The 23,810-nt window shown below is 34.4% G+C and overlaps 1 protein-coding gene across 4 annotated transcripts in view; it reads left to right on the forward strand.

The window, feature by feature from the left end:
- Acox3 (Acyl-CoA oxidase 3) overlaps positions 1–13,096 on the forward strand; it is a 71,166-nt gene extending 58,070 nt beyond the window's left edge. For all 4 annotated transcript variants that reach the window (XM_089103429.1, XM_089103431.1, XM_089103432.1 and 1 more), the window contains 3 exons: positions 1,312–1,447; positions 9,549–9,703; positions 11,611–13,096. In XM_089103429.1, the coding sequence (XP_088959555.1) occupies positions 1,312–1,447; positions 9,549–9,703; positions 11,611–11,712 (393 nt within the window). In that variant the 3' untranslated portion in view covers positions 11,713–13,096. The remainder of the gene's footprint in view (positions 1–1,311; positions 1,448–9,548; positions 9,704–11,610) is intronic.
- The last annotated feature ends 10,714 nt before the right edge of the window (positions 13,097–23,810 follow it).

The following is a 23,810-nucleotide window of genomic DNA, read 5'->3' on the forward strand; positions in this document are numbered from 1 at the left end:
AATCCTGTCAAGGGAGGTATCAATCCTGTCAAGGTAAAGCCTGTCAAGGGAGATTGGTCTTGTCTATCCTAAGTACAAGGTCAACCCCAGTTGTAGGATATCAATTTAAAACTAAAGTTTTTCAACAAAACAAAAGGCGGTATAAAAATTTCAAAGCAACGGGAATTAAATGAAATGAAAAACCTAACTTAAAACAAAGAGAAACTACTATGGATGTAGAGAAGACAACCAAAACAAGAAGAAATCACGCCAAGCGATAAAATGAAACAAAGCGAACCAAAATTACCACAAATAAGTATGGTATCGGTGTACCCATATATTCCGCTAAAGGCAAGGCTGCTATTGGCGCTGTGCTGGAAACAAGGGTAGATTCGAACAGTTTTTCTTCTTTTTTTCCTTATTTTGAAAAATATCTCTTCCAGTGTTTAGGAAAATACTTTTTGATACCAGTCTGTTTTTCACAATTAATTAAGTCTTAATTAGTTTGATATGCGGCACAAGTTTCATTAGTTTTCTTGATCTTAAATCCATGCATTTCAAATGCATAGAGAATCGGCTGGCTAAAAAAAAAACAAAAAAAAAACTTTCTATTTAAACAATCAATTTGTTTTTCTGTACAGCGTTTTTTTTTCTGAAAAAAAAAAATCCATTTAAGTAACTTATTTAGTGTGCCTTTTGGCCGTCGAATTGAGATTTCAAATTTATGGTTAGTGACTTCAAAAACCCTTCAAGGCTAATGGATAATATTTTAGCCCTATCACAAGTAATTTGCTACAATACAAGTAATATCACAAGTCACAAGTAGTATCACAAGTAATATCGTTACAAATAGATTCATTCACAATATTTTTAAAATTAAGCTTAATAAAATCTAAGCAGCAAACGTCCGCAGAGGAGGGGAAGAATTATCCCCTCCCCCTTGGATTGGTCTGAAGCACCCCCTAAGAGGGAATGAAAAGTAGTCTAAAAATGCTTTTTTCTTTGTTTATTTTAAATTTTGAGTTTCTAATTATATTCCACTCACTATTTTAGACTTAGCTTCCCCCACACCTTAAGGGGCGTAAGGCAGAAACTGTTGACCTCTATGTCTCTCGGTTACGGAACACCGACCCGACCAGAGACCAACCCGGAACCCATCGACTGTCTTGACTGTGCTACCTTCTTCTCCAGTGACCGCCACAGTTCTACGCTGTTTGTACTTCTACGGCAGGGTCAACCCTTATAAAAAAAATAGAAAATTACAAAATTAATGTATCTTTTATGGAATAATGGCGAGAAAAGTTAAAATAGGACTTACCAATTTTATTTTAGTATGTTTTCCTTCAACGTCTGATATTTTTGTCTGAAAGCTCAGAGGTCGCAAGAGAGTTGAGGAATGTTCTCGGTAAGCTGGCAGCATTGTATGGAACCTGGTCACTGGAAAAATATTCAGCTACGCTGTATGAAGGTATATTCTGCGATTCAGCTTTCTTTTTAATTTATTCTATTATTTTATGCTCCTTAATTTATTCATATTCTTTGTTGTTGTGAAATAATTTATTTAAACCAAACACAGGAGATGATGAATAATCCACCCTAGATGTCGTGCTCGACGGGGTGGAGAACATTCTCCCGAATTAGTTCGGTTTTATTATCATTTCACTTAACTGAATAAGTTTCCTTGGAGTCTCAAGGTAAATAGTTTTAGACTTGACAAGGGCGGATCCAGGATTTTTTTTTGGGGGGGGGGGGCGGGGGGTTTACTAATTTTTGACTCAGTTTTCGACTAATTTTACTGATTTTTACCTAGGTTTTACTAATTTTCGACTTATTTTCGACTCGGTCAAAAATTTCGGGGGGGGGGGGTCAAACTGGGTAACCCCCACCCCCTGGATACGGCCTTGAGACTTGATATAGTCTTGTATATTAAAAATTATTCGTACACTCCCATACTTTGTAGAAAAAGCGTACTTTAGTAAATCTATTGTTGAGTAACTAGTGTTTTAATGAAGCCGTCTCCTTTATGAAATTAGGATACGATTAATCGTCATTTAAGTCCTTACAACGTATACAACAAATTATCTATACAACTTTAATTATTTCTATATCTTTAATTATCTTAAATCGTATACAACAAATTATATCGATTGACTACCCAACTGCCCCCTAAGCTTAATAAGCTCATTAAAAAACAAAAAAAAACTTGGCTTTTGGTAATATCCATTCTGATGATGTGTACTTGGAATGTATTTAATCAAGGACATATAAACCAAACACAATTTTTTTGTATATTTATCTATTCAATAATTTATCTATTCAGCAATTTATTGAAGGAAATATGCAAATGCTAGGGCAGAATTGAGTGGAGCTAAGGATGCAATAAAAACTCACAGGAAAAAACTGACAGGATTTAGGAAAGCACTTCTTTTTCTTCTTTTTTTGAATACGGACTGTTGCATAATTTCAAATTAGACTCAGCTCGATTTCTGACAGCAGGGCCTAAATATAGATCTGAGAAATATAACCTTGTAATTAAAAAAGAGACCAAATAGAATAAACGAGATTAAACAATAGATTAAACAAGATTAAACAAATAGAATAAAAGAGATTAAACAAGAATAAACTGAAATAGTAGTGGATTATAGGCAAAGATTAATACAGCAGATTATTAAGTGAAGCCTGTAGTTAATTTCAAACTTAAAAATAGAAAAAAGACATTTTTTAAATTTTTCTAAGCTGCGGAATACTCAGTATGTTCGCTATCTCTCTTCATTTTTATTACAGTAATTTAGATGCCTCGGGTTTCGTTACAAGCTTGGGTTTATTTCTAAGTAAAGTATAGATCTTTCTAGTCAAGAAAAAAATCGTTGAGTTGACATTTTTAATATGACATTTGAAATGGGGTATTTATAATATGGCACGGGTAATCCGACATTTGCGAAAATGTCGTTTTTTTTTACTTAAAACTTGCTCTGATACATTAGAGAAATATTGGAAAGTTGCATAAGTTGTATATTCGTTCCGTTACAAAATTGCAACTTCGTCACACTTTTTACACTTTGTCACCTTTGCAATTTGGCATTTACAATGTAATATTTTTAAATTGACATTTTTCCATGTGACATCTTAATTACCTGAGGCTTAGATATCATCAAATGTCTTGAATATTGGTTTCAAATTCATGCAATATATCTTATCTTTTCCTTTCTAATTTGCCTTTAAATTTAAACCACTAAAAAAAAAAAAAATGAATTAGATGGATGGTTTTGGAGTCACCGCCGGTCATTTACGGTCAATCTAGAATTTTTACCCTTTGAAATTGGTGTTAAAACCTGGTGAATTTAATATCCTAAGAAGTGGTGTTTTATGGTATTTAGAGTTTAAATGGATGAAATGTTAAGCTATATGAGACATACACAAGTTATTGTTTATGTAGGCTATTCAATGCAAAAATTGAAATTTGATTGCCTCTTCTCTTCTACGCACTCTGCATTTTTCACTAGTGTATCCGTTTTATTAAATAAAAAAAAGTTTTTTAACTGAAAGTAAAGAGCAACATTAAAACTTAAAACGAACAGAAATTATTCCGTATATGAAAGGGGCTGTCCCCTCATCAACGCCTCGCTCTTTACGCTACAGTTTTTTATTGTTTGAAAAAATAGAGCTGTGAGAAGGAGTCTAACTTTAGCGTAAAGAGCGAGGTGTTGAGGAGGGGACATCGCCTTTCATATACGGAGTAATTTCTGTTCGTTTTAAGTTTTAATGTTGCTCCTTACTTTCAGTTAGAAAAACTTGTTTTTTTATTTAACTTTTGAACGTTTTTGAATTAATGGTGGTTTTAATTTTGGCTCACCGTACATGAATAATTAAAATAAAATTGCATATTAATTTTACTTTTATTTGGTTAAATGGCTTTCTCGAAAATTGTTTAATTTTATTTACGAACGTTTTTATTAGTAATAAATATACATAACTTACGAATTAACATACGCAACGAACTTCAATATTCATATATTTTTAATACGTATATTAAGGGGTTCACCCCTAGTCAATACCTCGTTCTCTAAAGTACTCTAAAGTTCGAATTTTGTTCCAATTCTTTAAAAATGACCCCTTAATCACAAAGGCCGTTAATTAGAATAAATAGCTCATGAAAGTACTAAAAAATCTTTGGCTTTAAGAGCGAGGTATTGACTAGAGGGCGAACCCAATCATATAATTAATAATTTTCTGTTCGTTTTAAGTTTTGATGTTGCTCCTTACTTTCAGTTGAAAAACTTGTTTATTTTTTATTTAATTTCTGATCGTTTTTTTAAATAATGCTGGGAAATCCGGCGCCCCCTTCATAGCAATGTCCCTTCCCCCATGAAAACTTCCTCCAGGGAAAGATCCTCCCACATAACCCCCGGCCCCCTTCCACTACCAGAAAAAAATCCCCCTTGAAAACATCTGTATACTTCCCAATAACCAATACTGTATGTAAACATTGGGTAAAGTTCATAACTTTCAGCCCTTTCTTCAGGGACTTTGGGGAATTAAGTCATCCTAAAAGACATATTTATTATATTTTCGACCATGCTGAACAAAATGACCATCTCAAAATTTTGATCGAGCGACTTTGGGAAAAAAGAGCGTGGGAGGGGGCCTAGTTACCCTCTATTTTTTGGTCACTTTAAAAGGGCACTAGAACTTTTAATTTTCGTCTGAATGAGCCCTCCTACGATATTCTAGGACCACTGGATCGATACGATCACCCCTGGGGAAAAGAAAGAAAAAAAACAAATAAACACGCATCCGTGATCTTTCTTCTGGCAAAAAATACAAAATTCCACATTTTTGCCATTAGGAGCTCAAAACCTCTACAGTAGAGTTCTCTGATACGCTGCATCTGATGGTGTGATTTTCATTAAGGTTCTATAGCTTTTAGGGGGGCTTTCCCCCTTTTTTCGAAAATCAGCCAAATTTTCTCAGGCGCGTAACTTTTGATGGGTAGGACTAAACTTGATGAAACTTAATGAAACCTGATGAAACTTGATCAAACAGTTGATTGTCATCTTCAACTTCGTCAAGATCTGCAAAATTAATATAACTAAAATATCAAGTTAACTTATGGGCATTATAGGATACAGCGAGTTGCCTGGGTAAGATAAGATTTATTGCTGAAAAATGGCTATCACAAGCCCAAAATGGGCTGAATTCGCACTTTAGCGTCAATAAAACAAAGAAAACCCGAAAACAAACGACAAAAAAAATATAAAAATGTCAAAAACAGTTAAAACACAAAATTAAAAGGTCATTGCCGAATCAGCAAAATGTCTAAAAGAAGAAAAACTTGTAAAATTAAATAGGGAACAAAATAATTAAACAAAAACAATTTAGTTATGCGAACAAAAAAAAAAAGATCGAACCTTGCAAAACGAACACCAAAAATATAAGGTGAAAAGGGAGATATGGGGGAGGGGGAGGGGAGGAGATTCACTGATTGAATAAGTCAACTATATATGGGATGAAAGTATTTCCATATCTTTCAGTGGAAGATGTTATTGGGGAAAGGAGGGGTATTTTTGTTGAAGCAGAACGCAGGAGTCGGGGTCGAAGGGGGAATATTGACTAGGGAAAAGGTTAGTTGTCCGAGAGTTGTGAAGGGTATTGTTAGCGAAACGTAAAGAATATTTGGCTCTCCTTTCCTTAAGGAAACTAGATTGGCTCTCCGAAGAAGGGAAATATAAGGCATTTTACCCTCATTAAAAATAATTCTTAGGCACGTTTTTTGGACTGCCTCTATTCCGTCAACAATTTAACGGAGATGCCAGGATGCCTCACAGGACAGGCGTACTCGAGGGTTGGGCGTACAAAAGAGAGGAAAATCCTCCAACAAGACGATTTGAGACATTTAATTTTTTAAGGCGTTTAAGGAGGGAAATTCTGAGTATTCTGTATTAAGGAGGGAATATCCATCAGGTGTTCTGGCTAGTGAGTAAACTAGACAGACGTATGTTAAACACCCTCTTCGTGATCAGACAACGAAGAAGGCGTGCCAAAGACATGTTGTTTGCTTACCAGGATCCGGATTGCCCAGCATGCTTCTCCAGTGGCAAATGGAGATTACAAGACAACGGGAAAAACAAAACAATACGCTTCGAATGAAATACCGGTGAGAAAAAATGCCCTTAACACAAGTTTAATCCCAGAATTGGCGAACAATGTATTGCTTCTGACCTAAGGATGAATGGAGGCTTTTTATTGTCGCCCTTTCTGCCGCTGGAGGTACAGGAAGAGCTAAGGACAATAGAGTTAACAGTTACTGGCCTAAAGCTTTAGTGTTTTGGTAGCGATTTAAATAATAATGAAACGAAACAGGACGAAAATATCAGGCTGCCAATTACTTCGTCAATACTTTCAGAGTCTGTTTTTCGTGTTTAGAGCCCTAAATATGGGCCCAAGGTGATACAGAAAATTTTTTATCAAACTTAAAACGAAAAGAAATTTATAGTAGGGAGTGGGGTTAGATTCCGCTCTTTTCTCCCTAAGACATCGTTTTTAATGCTCTTACCCTTCCCCAACACCCCCTGAAATACCAATTCGATCCCCCAGTGTTCCTGATATATTGTAGATAATGTATTTTTTGAAGCTTGGGTGTATTGATCGTTTTCCGATGTCCTCAGGTACGAGGGTCATTTCAGGAGTTTACACTTCGTGATTCTTGGGAAATCTTAGCCAAGGGAACAATCCCTAAGAGTTTGAAGCTGACTGGACAGTCAAGACTAAACATATCCACCTTTTCCACTGAAAACTTTTTGTTAACAGTATGTAATTAACATAATTTATGGTCACTAACCCTGGGGCTGTGCGGAGTAGCGTCGACTTCGGAGTCACATTTTTATACTTTTCGATAATTTTGAACAAAATGATTGCCTCAAAATTTTCATCCGCTACTATAAGCGTTACGAGGATACCTAGGGGCAAAATAGGACATGCTTGAGAGGCTGGTAGCCCTTCACTCACCTTTGATCCTTAAAAAGGACTGTTGAACCTTTGATTTCCAATTATATAAAATTGGCTTGCGAATGAACTACTCTCACAGTAAATAAGGTCAATAAGGTTTATTGACAGTCACAGTAAATAAGGTTTATCTTGAGTGGAAGTAGTACTAGCTAGTCAGGACGGGCATTACATTTAAGGCTTAACCAATAAGAGATTACTTACGTACGTGTTACAAGGCCTTTTTAGTTATCTATTAAAACAATATTTTTCTTCTCAATATGTTTCTTCACTTTTTTTTTAGAGTGAGAGAGAAGTTTGTTAAAACAATAAAACAGAAAACAACAGAGAAAAATACATAACTAATACTGCAGGTTTTAATTCACAACTCTATCCGTAGAGACCTCAATGAGGTCACTATATGAATTTAACATATGTACTAACTAATTGAAATTTTTTATAGGTCAATTTAAATTTACATTTAAAATGATTGCCTGCATCTTTTATCAGATATTTGTTTTTTTCATAAGTCATATCGGATGAAATTTGGAAAAATTCAAAAAACCCTTTCTCTGCAGAATGTTTTGTCTGTTACGTTTTTTTTAGACGTTTGGTTTAAAATGTTGGACGTTTGTACTTAACTGATGAGAAAAAAAACTATCCAAGTATAATCTGGACTGTTGAAAGGCCAGTTTTGTCAAGTTGATTTAACAAACCTCAACACGAAGATTAATTAATTGCTGACTTTAGTTTTTGTGCAATAGTCATCCGATGAACATTCGCAACGTTTTTGAGACCGAATCCAAGCCAAAGTTGTAATCGTCTAGTACACAAATTATGGCAATCAGGGTTGCCACCACTGTCAGTTCCTAAAGTGCTACAACTGCCCAAATTTGCTTGCTACACAGTAATTTTCGGTGCTATATTCAAAAAATTGACTGTAATAGTGCCAATTAGCACACTTCCGTGCTGCTTTAGTACTATTTTAGCAACCCTGAGAACGTGCTACAGTGCTACACATAATAAAATAGTGCTAAAATAGCACTTTCGTGCTACAGATTACAAACCTGATGGCAAGATGAGATCTCATATCCGCAATTTGTGTATTAGCCTCCTAAGGTGCAGAATCCTTATCAGACGTATTACACCAATTAGGACGGCGTTTACAGCCCAGGATATTTCATCTAGAAATCCTCTAAAAAAAAAAAAAAAAAAAAAAAACTATTCAGCGTTTAAAAATTTCGTCATTGTTGATGCCAATTCTGGTTTTTAAGGGATAGGCTCGTGACTTATGATTTGTATGGTGACATCCTTCCATTATAACTGTTTTTTTATTTTGTGAAATACTTTGTTTGAAACAATTACACGATATAATAAATAATCCACCCAAGAAGCAGAGCTTATCCACGGGGTGAAAAACACTTAAATAACAGGATTTTCAAAAAGGAAAGAAAAAAAGGATTATAAAAAAGTATTCAGTGACTAAAAATTGTTGTTGTTATTGGTATCAATCCTTCTTTTCAAAGTATCAAGGACAGTCAACAGGAAATTGGATTGTTTTAGCTTGTTAAATGGAAGCTTAAACATACATATCTTTAAAAAAAATTAGAACTCAGTTTTTAACGAAAAAACCTCTCATGTGCAGTTTTGCGGTTTTTGGAGATGGGGTATCAAGTTTAAGAAAAAAAATGTAGATGAAATATCAGCAAATGGTGCCAAACAGTTCATGAAGGGTAGCTTTCTTTTTAAAATGTAGTTGTTTGGGGTATCAAGGACAAAAAGCGCCGCAAATTTAATCAATTTTATTAATTTTGTTTTACCAATTAATTTTCATTAATTTTACTTAAGTATTTTCACGGCTGAACGTGGCAGCACTGACGATAATTTGCGTATTGCCCTAAAAACTTCATAATCCTGGAACAACTAAAAGAAACATCTTAGAAAATCGTGGCCTTCAAATATGAATAGACCCAAGACGAGTACCCGGGGCAAAAAATGTTTTTTTTTTTTTAATGCCCTTGGTACTGTAAGGTATACCTTGTGGCGTAATGCTGTATGTTCAAGTTCTTTTATTTAATAAATATAAAAACTCTAGAATCCAAAAAAAAATCCCAAAGGGCCCAGAGGCCCGTTAACTGGAAAAAAAATTAACACTGCATATTAATCATTTGCAGGTTACTGAACTAGGCCTAGAAAAATAAATAAGAAGTACTGCTCACGTGAATGCTCACACGAAGACAACCGATCTCCACAACAAATCTCACTTTGTCAGCGCCATTAAGAACCGACGCTAAATGAAGAAAAAATAAAATAAACAAACAAGATTCCAATTAATATCTAATTTAAAACTACTTTATTTGTAAATTAATACATCAATAATCTTTGTCCAACAAAAATCTTTTTATGTGATTTTTTAAAGGAACCAAGGATATGGGAGTCTCGAACCCAAAATGAATAGAGTTCCATGCACGCCCCATAGCAACGGCAAGACCAAAGTCTGAACGCACTGAGGGGTTGGAAGGAACCAATATATCCTCCCATTAGCCGATATCCCTGTGCTCGGGATTTCTTACTGTTCTTCTTTTTAGGTGGATATTTGGATGGAAAGTTGGGTGTCCAAACTCTGCGCTCTGCTATTATTCGACTTTGTAGTGACCTGAAAAATGACGCTGTTTCATTGGTTGATGCTCTGGCCCCAACAGACTTCATCCTTAAATCAGCTCTTGGTCACTCAGATGGTCAGGTGAGTTTCCAGGAATACTTCTAATTATGCTGATTGAATCTAAAAAGGTTTTAAAACGTTTCAAAGAACTTAATTTTATAAGGGCTATTATTCAAGGTCAGTCCAACTATAAATGAATTGAAGTGAGACTGTTTATTTCCTTCTTTATATATTTTGTTTCCTTATTTTCCCTGATGAGCTACTGATTTAGTTTTATTACCGATTAGTCAAAGAACTAATCGGACAACAGACTCAAAAAATGCTGTGTTTACTTTTTGAGGAAATGAGAAAAAAATACTTTACCACCTTCCCCCCAAACGCAAGATATTAATTCTCCTACCTTTTCCTGAAAATGAAACTCCAAGCCCCAACTCCAAGACAAAATAGAATAAACTTAACAAAATACGTATAATCGCTGTCACTTTTTAACAGAACCTTAAGATTGTATGCAATCCCTATAATTTAAATAATTCTAAGACCACTCTAGCTATGCATGAGAAAATGAAAAAAATATTCTAAGGAGAAAAAGCGTGATATTTTCAGCCAGTGAAAAAATTAATAACAGACTTGGTCATGTGCTCACCATGAGCTTGTCGTAAATAATTCCTAAGGCTACACTGACTATGCATAACAAAATAAATAAAACTTTTGTATTTGCAGTTTGCTATACCAAGTATATGCAGTACTGTGCAGCTTGCAAAAAACTGCCTAATGCTGAAAAAAATGCTCATGGCATAAATTATATTTTTTTTTTTTACATGTGTTGGTTTCTTCATGGGGATTTAAGTAGATTCCTAATTTATGTTATTTCTTTGTTCTAATTCTTTTTGGATGCGGTGGTATCGTGTTCTGAATTATCTTAAATTGCCCCCCTGTTGATAAAGAATGCCACAAATGAAAACAATTTTATCTTGAGTTATATCATTCTAGAAATTTTTTGACATTATAGAATTGGTGTCTATTTTTAGAGGGGGATTTGAAATCTTTGGACACAACTTTGTCTTACATTTATTTTGGTAATATTTTTTCGGCGGGGTAACAATGCCCATACTTAGCCCTTTTCCCTGCCCCTCCCCTTAATAGTTCTGCCCATGATAGGGAAAAAAACTCTTAGGCTCTTGCTGTTGTAAATAATTTGACATGCGCTTAACGGTCAGGTTAGTCGTTTTGCTGTTTACAGTTCTGAAAGATCAGGGTGCTGCTTTTCACAAATTGGCTTATGACGTCGTAAATCACCAAGTGGCTGCATCCGGCCTCTACTATATTCATTAAAGACTCCCTTCCCTCTGCTTCTTCTTTGCCCGACCAATGGACTTGCGTCTTAGTCCTTGCTCAGTAAAGGTGTCATCTGACCGTTGATCAACGCGGCGAAACCAGGCTAGATAGTCGGTCTTTAACCCATGTTTCGTTCTCATGTGTCTACTCATAACGGAGTTGCATTTTATATTACTGAATCTGCATTGTGTTGACAAATTTGTCAAAATGCGCAAAGCCCATGCTAATTGTGTAAAAATTAATGAAAATGATGGTATGTCATGAAAATCCCGGAATTTTTTTTTTTATCTTGGATGGCCCCTACACATGCGTATTTGTTTTATTTATAAGGGGATGTATATAATTAATAATTACAATAAAAAAAATTGTAAATTAGTTAAAGGAAGACCACACTTTTTAACAGCAACACTGGCAAGATTGCAGGACCAACTCACTATTACCTGCTCACTATTACTACTGCCAGGTCGTTGCAATAATATTCAGTCTATGACTGATACAGTGGTGAGCATAATCCTGCTTGAACATCTTAAACCCGGTTTCAAGAACTGTCTCTCTTTTTCCGGGTTTCGTACACATTGCACTCGAGGGCAGGGTGGGTAGTACCTTAGATAACTTTTCAGAATTTCAAATGTGAACTTATCTGTTAATTTTAGGTATACGCACATCTATTCAAGTCTATGAGTGAAGTACCCAACTCCTTCAACCGACCCGATTGGTGGACCTTGGTAACTGACAATGCTAGAGCTAAGCTTTAAACTTGAACGTATACGAGTTATATGTATACGAGTTATATTTAGGGTGCTATCCTACAGTTCATGCGTGATTCCACTGCCTGTAGTTCAGTGATTATTTAGCTTTAGGTTAAAAATTTATTGTCTACGTAGTTTATATAGTCAATCCGTTAAGTTTGGGATTAAATTTGCTTGTTATGAATCCCTGTTGTGTGATTCTTGTCCTTGCTTGGTCTATTATGTAGCTCTAAACTAAGTGGTTTTATCACGCTAAGTTCTATTGGGCTTCTTTTTTTTTTCTTATAAAATTCTCCTTTTATTACGTTAAGAAAATATGAAAACAAGAGTGATAGCCAGTCTTGCGCCGTTAAGGGGGTAGTAATAATTTGAGTTGGAATTTCTTGGGTGATGTTTTTTTACAGCTTACGCACGAAAAATGACGTTTTTTATTATTGGTAGTTAATGGTATTAATTAACTAATTGCATTAACAAATAAAGTCGCAATGTAAAGTTCCAGGAAATTTCGCTTTACGTGATTTTCAGAATGGATCCAGCCTTATTACTTTTGCAACTGCTTTTATCATTGCTACTTCTCACTCAGCTATTCCTACTAAGACTTACACTGCTAATATTTCAGTGTCCCTTTAGCTTTTGGCGAAAATTTGTTTTTATAATTTATTTGGTAAATCAGTTAAAATATTTCCTAAGAAACTGTTTTAGTTACCACTTAGCTTTATCCTGTAGATAGTATTTTCTCAGCTAAAATAGTATTGTCCTGGTAAGTTCTATAATGTTTCATTTTTGGAACAAAAGTGTTCTTTTTATCTCTAAGGAGATATAAAAAGCAAAGCAGACAGTATGTTATATAGCAAGTTATGAATATGGAGGTTATACTGGATCGTGATGAATAGGACTCTGGCCAGCTTTATTTTCTCTTAGGGGTAAACAGGTTTAATGATTATGCCGGTTTTTCATGTACAGGCATGACTATCGAAGTTAACCTAACCAATATTTTTTCACAAATGACTTTGAATCTGTTTCAAGGTCTTGGCACGTACACCTTGTATCTAAGAAAGTGTCAACTTTTCAAGAGAAGAAAATAACTAATTATAGTACTTTTGTATCGATCATAAATATGAATAATGACATTTTTTTTTTAATTTTTCGTTTAAAGTTCAATAGGAAAAAAGTCCCTGATTTGTAAGGAATTGTTCATGCCATATTTGCAAATATTTTTTAGATTTAAATGGAAGTACTGGTTTTTCCTTTTGCAGATATTTTGCAGATTATATATTTTTTATTATATTTTTATTATATTTTTCCTTATTATATATTTTTTTAGATATCTTTTTTATTAATATTTTTATATATTTTTTTCCCTTTGCAGATATTTTTCCTTGTGCAGATATTTTTTTGGCTTGTTCCATTCACCGCAAATTTAAGCATTACGTATAGAAGGATATCGATAGAATATTTCCCGAAATACCGTACGAGGGGTAGTGTTCGAGGGGTATTGAACACTCGTGAAATGTTCAGCTTCGTTAAATTGTTTTGAAATAAATTATAATTCGATAATTAGGGTTTTAAATTTAGTTATAAACACTAACCTCGACTCATATTTTGAAATTTGCTTCATTGGACTTTATTCCCTATTTTAATTATATATAATTGAAATATATATATAATATAATTATAATTGGAATTCATAAGAATTTATTCCATTTCAAAAAATCCTTCCTTACAACTCGGCCGTCAAAATCAAAATGTTACCTACAAAAAACAACAAGTTTTTCGCAATTTAGCTTGAAGCTATAGTGTGATGTTTGTTTGTTTTGAAGCTAAATGGCTCCATAAAAAGGATGGCAAAAAGGGCGTTTTGAATAAAAATAATTCAACTGTGTATATTAAGCTATTTCGCAGATATCACCAAGCGCTATGGTAAATGTAACTATCATAATGGCACAAACGCATATTCTTTTTTAGTATGGAATGTGTTTTGACCGCTGGTGGCCTGAACTGTTCCATGAATTTTTTGCTGATTCGTACTCCGTAAGGTAACATTAAGATTATGATTTGCAAATTCTTTTGATTCAAATTTAGATAGTGTTTTTGGCCTGTCTGATTACTTGATATAATGAATTTTTTTTTTTTTTTTTTGAGAATGGTGTTTAAGCTCACCTTTGCTATGTATTTTAAGGTTTAAAATTAATTTTCAAGCAGTAATTGCAATGAGACCGGTGCTACGTCATCATCGTTTTTTCTCCTCTGAATCCATCTGAAAATCCGTAAATAATTTGAGCTTAATCCTCATTTTCATTATATTGCATATCAATAAATACTGACCTGCGTTTCCACAGTGGTTCTGAGTTTAAATGAAGTAAGTAGGGGTAAGATAAAGCGCTGCCATATAAGTATTTTTCTTTAAAATTTTGGGCACTATCCGACTAGCAAATTTTGGCTTAGCCACTTATAAAGGTTCTGGGTAATGTGCTTTTAATATTTATGCTAACCTGATTGTTGTGTGTCGCTGATCTCAACTCAATGAAAGTTATTTTATTATTAAATTTACAAATTGTTGTATAAATGTTGGAAATTATAGGTTGTAACTTAAAGTCTATAACATATGGTGAAATATTGTCTTGATTTCAACATCTTTGCATATACCGGTTATAATCATTTTTGTAGTTTTTAGCTTAGCCGTTTATAAAGTTTTTGGCCTAGCTGTTCTTGCTGTGATTACCAAGTATGAGATTCAACGTTTTGGTAAACCAAAAAAAAATAATAATAATAATAAATAAAAGGAAGAAGTGTCACCAAAACAAAATATATAAGAAAATTGGGAGTTTTTTTTTCCTTAACACAATTTCCTCAAATTTAAATATAATTAATATTTCACATATTGCATTATTTGTACGTAAATAATATTTTTTAGTAAATTGCTGTTTGCCAAATAAAAAGTAATATTTCTCCTTTTTCTTCATAAGCTTAATGCTGGGTTTGGCAGTGTTGTCTAAGTAAATTTATCTGTGAAACTAAAAGCTATGTTTCTCTGCTCTCTACTTTTATACGAGATAGTGGCTGACTGAATAAAACTGACTATATAGCCAGTCCAAAAATTTTTTTTTGGTCTTTCCAAAAAAAAAGTTTATGAAAACTATTTTGTTTCCATTGGGTGAGCATTGAAACGACGGAACGAGTAATGCCAAATTTTGGGTAAAAAATCTTTTAAGGTTTAGTCGTTATGGGGGGTCATATCTCCATCAAATGTCCTGAAAATCAGTTGTTTCTCTTTTAGTTGCTATCAGAATTGGCCATCCTTTCCCTAAAAAAGGCATTTCCAGGGAATGCTTTTTAAAGTTTTATAGATGGTGTTGAGGTTAGTCCGCTTTTCGGGAATAATGGCCAATGTCTAAAGCCTATGAGTTCATTCATGATCCCCGTAAGATGACTCATCTGGGTTAATCCTGAGTCATCTAAACTCTTATAAATTCAAGTGAATTATCTGTTGAATTGTGTATGAACCAAATATTGTTAGGATTTGTCTTGATCTATTGAATTGGTATTAAAATGGTGGGAATGAGTATTGCTAAATATTGGGATACTTCCTTACTGGGATTTATTTTGTTATTTAGGGATAACTTTTGAGAATGTCTGATATTTTGCTAGATTAGGCAAGTTTGGCTTGTTTTGGAAATTTATCACGGTCTATCTCGTAAAAAATATCTTAACTATTATTGGAAGTTTTGTTTGGGTCGCATTTTAAGAACGTCTCGTCTCTATGACTGTTTTTTCGCGTTTTCGCACAGTTTGTATTTTGTTCATTCTATTCAATAAAACTTTCATTCCAGACATATTTTCAAATTGTAAAAGGTTTAAAAATTAGCCTAATAGACTAGACAATAATATTTTTGAGCTAGCCAAAGAACTTATCAGATGCCAGCATTATAATGAAAGAAGATTCACAGCTTGTACCATTTTGTGAGAACCTGGGTAACCTGCGCTGTTGTTTTAAGCAGTAAGGAGCAATAAGATCTAGTAGTAATCGAAACTCCAGAAAAAGGAGTTCTGATTCCAATACATACATAAGAAAAATCGTTTTTTTTATGAGGATTCCAAATATATAAAATTCATCCCGTTTAAAATTACCCATTAAAGGCTACGAGCCGGGGAAAATTTGTCCGATTTTCATGAAAGGAGGAAAACAACCGAAAAGGGCAAGGCAACCGAAAAGGGCAACCGAAAAGGGCATCTTGACGAAAATTACACCATCAATCTAGAATATCAGAGAACTGTATCGTAGAGGTTTCAAGCTCCTATCTATAAAACTTCGAATTTTGCTTTTTTTTTTTTTTTTTTTTTTTAGAAGGAAAATCACGGGTGCGTGATCCTTTGTTGCTTTTTCTCCAGGAGCTGTTGCATCGAACCAATAGTCCAAGAGAATGGTCGGAGGGTTCTTTCAACCGCAAATCAGAAGCTCTAATGCCCTTTTCAAATAGCCTAAAAAATTGTGCCACAGCAAAGTTGTATGTCCTGCCTTTTTTGGCACAAAACGTGAAAATATTGAGGTAGTCAATCAATTTAAAATCACCGGAAACTTGAGCTTCAGAGGCAGTAATGCTGCGCGGTGGCGCGCTTGTTCCTAAAAAGTCACTTAGTCCATACAAAATAAACGGTTTTATTTATTTATTTTATAAATTTATTTTAAAGCTTCATTTAGCTGAGTTGATTCATTCGATGTTTGTGAAAATTGTGTACAATGGTGTGTAATTACGTATCAGTGTGTTGCTGACTCATGGCTTACATGGGAGGAGGGGGTATAGGTGTGCCTGATGCCTCAAAAAGTGCATTCTTATACCCCAATTTCCTTGCTCCTCGTGAATCCTCAGATAAATATAAAAAAGAGTATGGGGGAGGGGTTGAAATTAATCTCTAATCAACCTTCATTTGCACTAAGTATTAACATTGGTGCCGTGGGTTGAAAGCTCGCTTTTACGGCTGGGAAATGTTTCTCTGTAGCATAAAATCACATTCATATGCTCTCCGGCACAAAAGGTGCCAGTCAATTTAGAATCTCTAAAAACTGAATGAAAAACGTTTAGTTTAAAAACGTTCAGAACGACACAATTCGATTTGGAAAAACGAGCGGTTGATAGACATTTATTTTAAATCTTCATTTAAGTACCGTAAGTTGATTTAATTGATGCTTGATAGAATTATGCATAGTGATGTATAATTGCGTATCAGCTATTGGGAGGGGCCGGTGGATCATTGTATAGGTAGTAAGATGCGCTCGGTACTGCAAAAAATGCACTTTTTGCCCAATTTGTCTATTAAGATGTTGATTATTAATCTTCTTATAGATTAAACACCTGAAATTACTAGTTAATTAACCTACCTACCGGGTAGGTAAAAAAACCTAACATATTTTTAGAAAGACCAGTTGGTATATCCTGTTTTGTAGTATATATCCCTTTAGTTGACTAATGACATAGCAATAAAATCCCTTTTTTCGTCTGATTCGAAAAACATCACTTTAATTACTTAGCTAATTCTAACCCCCCCCCCCCCGAAAGGAGTTTTCCAACGAAAAGTAAAGAGCTATAGTAAACCAAAGATGAACATTAAAAATCAAATAGTTTTTCAAGCTTAAATGTACTATAAATCACCATCAATGAAACCCAAAACGAAGAGAAATCACAACAAATAACCAAGACAAACTCATGACGAGAAACTAACAAGACTAGGATGGACGTCCCCCCCCCCTGCTTTGTAAAGACCAGAACATAATTTGTACTTTGAAGAGAACAATCCTCATTTTGATTCAAAAGTTTCTACTTCTCATGTCATCAAAAAATCTCCATCATAACCGAAATTACTGAAAAACATAATAAATGAATGTGGACTGACATTTCTTTACATATATACTGATATTCATTACTAAAAATCTTAATAATTTTGGCTTTATTAAAGTTAAAAAAGAAAACATTTAAAATTTATGTTGTTTTCAGTAAAATACAAATTATGTTCTGGTCTTTAGAAAGCAAGAGGAGCGTCTGCCTGCTCGTTGTTTCTGCTCGTTGTTTCTAGTTTCTGCTCGTTGTGAGTTTGACTCGGTTATTTATTGTAATTTCTGTTTGGTTTGGGTTTCATTTATTTACCGATGGTGACTTATATTTTTATACGCTTGAAAAATTACTTGAATTTATTAAAGGTCACCTTGGTTGCTCTCTTTTGCTGACTGTCGTCAGCAAAAAGAACAGGACGCACATGGGGATGAGGACCATCAACAAGATCATTAATAGGATAGAAGTGGTTATCATGTTTGCTTTACGCACTTTTTGGTTGTTCCTTGGTCGGATCCTTGCAATACTATTGTTCTTTCTAGTTTTGGTTTCAGATCAGTAAGATGTATTTTTTTTCCTTTGATGAAATTAGATCGCCTAGTGAAAAAAAATGTATGATGTTCATCTCAAGTTCGTTAACTGTGGAGGTTGATTTTGATTTAACACATTCGTTCTATGAAAACTCTTAAAAACTATCACCCGATAAGAAACTTATGAAAGTTTAGTGTTGAATTTACATTGACCTTTATGACCTTATTTAGGCAGATTTTGCGTGCAGCCTTTTAAGAATGTCTCGAGTGTTTTAAGACGCTCTATGTAAAATTGATGGATATTTTTCGAATGACATGTTTATTTCAAATACAATTATTGCTGATTTCAACTTTTTTTTACCTTTGATTTCTCTTTCTTTTTTTGTTGAAAAATGTTGTATCACGTTTAATCTCGTTGTGAGTTTGACTTGGTTATTTATTGTAATTTCTGTTTTGTTTGGGTTTCATTTATTTATCGATGGTGATGTATGGTTTTTACGCTTGAAAAATTCTTTTGAAAACTTCTGGGAAAAACTTTTTTTGAATTAATTTTATTTCATTTTTAACTGACATAGTTTTTTCATTATTTAACGAAATTTTGTTTTCTAAATCTTTTTAGTTTTCTTTATAAGAATCTAGATTTTGGCTTACTGTTTTATATTTTGGACAAAATGTTGCAACAATTTTTATCATAGTTGTACTATAATCCTTTGGATTGATGTCTAGAGGGAAAATATTCAGATATATGGATTGAAAATCTGCATGATCTTCGGGTTTCTATACCGCTTACAGAATTCTAACCCTTATCATGTTACAACCTTAGTATAGACAAATGTTAAGCAACTATCCCTCTCCACAAGCCATGAAAGTTTCAACTTAATTCCTTTAACCTTCCCTGCGATATTGCAGATGCCTGCTTTTGACAACCTTGGATGCACATAGTTCATTTTCATTTAGTTTAATTTTCTATTCAAAATGTCCTGGCAATTTTAACTTAACACCCTTAGCCGATCCTTAGATATCAAAGATACGGTCTATGGACAAAACTCTGAAAAACTAGTGCTTTACCGAAGACTTAACTTACTTCAGGCTTTGAGAGACTTAAAATTGTAGACTAAAATTTACGGACTTTGTGGGCAGTGAAAAACTATTCAGAGCTTTATAAATTAGTCCTTTATTTTCTGTAAGCTACTTACGGACTTTTCTGATTATGGGCGGATGTTGTTGTAATTGGATTTGTGTTTTCAGTAAAGCGATAGTTTTTTCAGAATTCTACAAATTTAGGGAAATATTACGAGTCAGTTTATTTGAATTAATATTTTAGATATAAGTTGCATAAATTGCGATGCAATAATTTTATTCGTTTTAGTTTTGTCTCTGCTCTTTAGTTCAATCAGGAAAGCTTGGCTTTTTCTAATTAATAGTACAATAGCGCTAATTTTCACCCGTTTTTTTTTCTGTAAGATATGTAAGGTAAATCTACAGGTCTGCATAGGGTTACCTGTTTCCAAGTTCAAGTCCACTCAGAAGAAAAAAAAAATCATCTTTCAATTCACTTACTGTTTTGTACCAATAGTTCTGAAATGTTTGTAAGCCTCAAAGTGTGGGCATTACATTCAAAGCATAGTGAAAAAAGGCTCTAAATAAGCCCCTTTTTTATGCGCACGACATACGATGACACACTGCGTTGTTTATAAAAGCCGCAATAAAAATTTGATCTGTTTTTTAAACGTTAGAATAAACTTCTATTCTGTAGTTTTATTTTGATCAGTAAAAATCAGTCTATTTATGGAGGGGAGTAGCCCCTCCAGCGGTTACCTCTGACTAGGATGCTATTTAAAAAAAAAACTTTGAGAGGGGTAGTGTATGCTGTTATCTTCAATTTTTCTTAGTTTTTGTTGAATTATTTATTTTGCTGGTATTCCTGTTGGACTAGAAGATGGCAATGCCGCTCTCATATTCCTTTCAAATGGTATTACTACCCGAGTAGGCAAAAACAGATGCAAAATGATTCTGACAGAAATTTAATGCAACTTCTAACTAGAATTTTTGCTTTTTAGCAGCTTTACAATAAGAGGAGGGGAGGGTGTAATTTTCTCATTATAATTTTTGATGCTACTTTTTACTTATTCTAAAAAAATCTTGCAATTTTATAATTATCATTAAAGTTTTGGTGGTTGTTAGTTCAGTCTCCTTGTGAACAAAAAGAAATAAAGTTAAAGAACGGAAAATCACATTTATCGACTTTAAAATCTGCATGAACTGTGGTGTCTTACCTTAGTAAACTTTATTCACTACCAATCTAACTACGTTGCATAATATGGCGGCTGGGATTGATTTTCTAGTTGTCTTTATGACGAAATGTACGCCTACTATTGATACCAAAGCCACACTGTAATTCCAACTACTATTGAAAATTATGAATAGTCCGTCTATGGACCTACTAGGTTAGCTCCATGAATTTGTTTAATTAATTTATCGGATCTGGGCGCACTCGATAACTTTTATTAAGTTTGAAATTTAAACCGATCATAAAGCCTTTTTAACTTTCAATAGAAATAGCTATTCCCTCTTGTTAAACTGTGAAAAATGATAGGCACATCAGACCATTTGGACGACTATTAGGGAAGCTAATTTTTGTAACTTCCAATTTTCTGCGAATTTATATACACTATGTATCTGTTATTTGAACTTAATTTAATTACTGAGCAATAGTTGGATTTCTTCTCTGTTGTACCAGTCAATTTCCAAGAACATGACTTTTATTGTTTCCAAGAAACTAAATTTGGCAACGATTGTTGTCCATTGCTGTGAAGTATCTATTTTTTTTCTGCGTTTCTTTAATATAAAGTAGGAAGCCTTCCTGGAAACAGTATTGAATAGAAAGTTAAGACATTGTTCAAGAAATGAAAAGACATCCATTTTTTCCTGTTTGCTATCAAAAGGAAAGATATTATCGTTTCATAGTTGGGTCTTATTCCGTTCTTGTCGGTAAAATATTCTTGTGTCTAACGCAAGTATTAGGGCCAAATTTTGGAATATCGTAATTTTGAAATAAAAGAATCTTTTAGAAAGTTATCAAATTTGTTTTATGTTTTTAACTTGTCGATATATGTCTTCCTTTGTTTATTTAAATGGTCACCTTTTCCATATAAACGTAAAAAACGAAGCTAAAACTTAAAATGAACATCTTGACTATCCCCCTCCCCTTTCTCTCTGTCTCTCTTTACGCCAAACCATAGATTAAGCTTCACTAGAGTTATTATGGATTTTTAAACGTGTATTCGAATTCAAAAGTGCCTAGATTTTCTTGGAACTCGGGTATTTGTCTAATAAATGCTGGTGGGCAATTTTGAGGTGACTCCTCCGAAAAGTCGATCAATCTTAATAAAATGACATTATCAGATTCAGTATATTAGAAAACCTTTATGTAGGGATTTCAAGTTCCTTTCTATAAGAATATTTTCTTTTGCCTGAAGAAAATTACGAATGAGTGTTTTCCCCCAGGACTGATCCTATTCAACCAATGGTCCTAAAAGACCGGGAGAGGACTCATTCAAACTGAATTAAAAATTATAGCGCCATTTTAAAGTATACATAATATTGGAGGTCTACTATCCCCCCTCTAACGCCCCTTTTCCCCCCAAAGACATCCAATCAACATTTTGAGATAGCGATTTGTTTCAGCATGGTTGAAAGGTCTAATAACTATGCCTCATGTGTTTCATGTTGGGAGGGGGGATTTTCTATGGAGGGGACTATCCACGGGGAGAATTTTCTCTGGAGAGGACATTTTTCGGGGAAATTTTATGGGGGAATTTTCAGCGATGAGAGAATTGTCCAGGAGGAATTTTTCGGGGGATTTTACGCGATAGTCATTTTCCGTGGGAAGATTTTCCGCGAGAAGAATTTTTCGTGGGGGGAGGGGGGATTTTGTGGGAGAAATTATACGAAGGGGAAGGAAGATATCCCAGCATGATTTACAGAATGATCAGGTATTAAATAAAAAAAAATTATTCTTTTTCATATGAAAATAAGGAGCAACACTAAAACCTAAAACGGACAAAAATAGTTTCGTACATTAGGGGGGGGGCTGCCCTACCCCAATCCGTACATTAGGTAGGTAGATCAGATTGAAAGGTAGAAAATGTGATAAGTAGCTGGTTTCATGTTAAATCAGGAGCTAAGCAGGGTTGCGTTCTATACCGATTTAAATGGATCATGTTGATGGACTTATTCCTAAGGAGCACAGCAAAAAAGCAATAGGAGAACAGGGAATCAAATGAGGAACTAAAACTCTCCTGGACTCGGATTATGCTGATGATTTAAGTATCCTAGATGAAAATGCTAGCAAAATGAATGAACTTTTTGAGGTTGTGCGAATTCAGGGTACAAGAAGAGGTTTGAAAATTTATGTTAAGAAGACTAAGTCACTAATACTAGGTATAAGTGAAGGTAAAAAGGTGATGCTGGGTAATGAGAAGATAGATTAAGTGGACAGCTTAACCTGCTTAGGTAGTATTATTCGTAAAGACTGTGGATGCAGTAAAGATGTTAAAACTGGAATAGCCTAGGCACAGGAAACAGTTGAAAGAAGTTGGAAGAATAGGAAGATAGGTCTGGGGACCAAGATTAGAATGTTCGAAACTACAGTGATGAGAGTAGTCAAGTACAGCTCGGAAGCGTGGGCGCTCCGAAAAACGAAGGAGGATTTGTTAAATATTTTCAAGAGAAATTGTATACGGATTGTTTTGGGTACCCGACTGACTGAGCGTATCTCAAACAGTAAGCTGTACGAAAAATGTGGTTCAATCCCGCTTTCTAGGGTTATAGTGAGAGAAAGGTTGAAATTTCTTGGGAACGTTCTGTGGATAAAGAATGAGAAATTGCCAATGATTGTCTCAGTCAGCCAACCATCCAGGGCCAAGTGAAAAGCAGGTCGTCCTCAAATGGGGTAGGGAGATGTCGTAAGAAAATATGTAAGGGAAATGGGAACTAGTAATACTACTAGTTAGTAGTAATATGAAGGGGGCCTGGAAGCGCCTAAACCAGTTCTCTTTACGTTGAAGTTTAATTTGCTTTAGTGATAGAGCGATACTCATAACGTTTTGAAACCTCAGAGTTCATAGATTTTGGGTTCGGGGTATTGTCTCTCTCGTAACACTCTAGAAAATGGAATTTTTTTTAATTTAATGGTCGTCTTTCAAAACATCTTGTTTGAACATTCCATTCGTTTTACAAATGGAGCTAAATTTTATTCTCGAAAGTGTCTAGTTAAAAAGAATTCAAAATTTTGTATCGCATTGCTTTCGTGCTAGAGCAGTGGTTTCCAATGTTGACTGGGCTCCGACCCATCTTGCGAAAATTTCCAATCTTGGGACGCACCTTTTTGCTGTCTTAGAGAAAAGAGGTAGTAAATATTACACTCTACAAATAGATGAGTCTACCGACGTACAAGGTCTATCAAAACTGCTTGTTTTTGTGTGTTATACATGGAAGAACGACGTGCGAACATATCTTGCTCTGCAAGCCAATAAGTCGTGGAATTGCTGAGATAATTTTCAATATAATAGATTCCCATATAAAAGAAAAAGGTTTACAGTGTATATGTAGTGATGGTGCGCGGACTATGTACGGAAAAAATAGCAGTATGGTTACGAGAGTTCTTGAACAAAGTCCGTGTGCTTTGTGGACGCTCTGAAGGCTTCATAGAGGACCACTGGTTTCCAAAGCATTGCCCAAGGATTTC

The sequence above is a fragment of the Artemia sp. Qi Xiang Cuo genome, chromosome 17, assembly GCF_049724085.1.
Source record: "Artemia sp. Qi Xiang Cuo chromosome 17, ASM4972408v1, whole genome shotgun sequence".
Classification (NCBI taxonomy): domain Eukaryota; kingdom Metazoa; phylum Arthropoda; class Branchiopoda; order Anostraca; family Artemiidae; genus Artemia; species Artemia sp. Qi Xiang Cuo.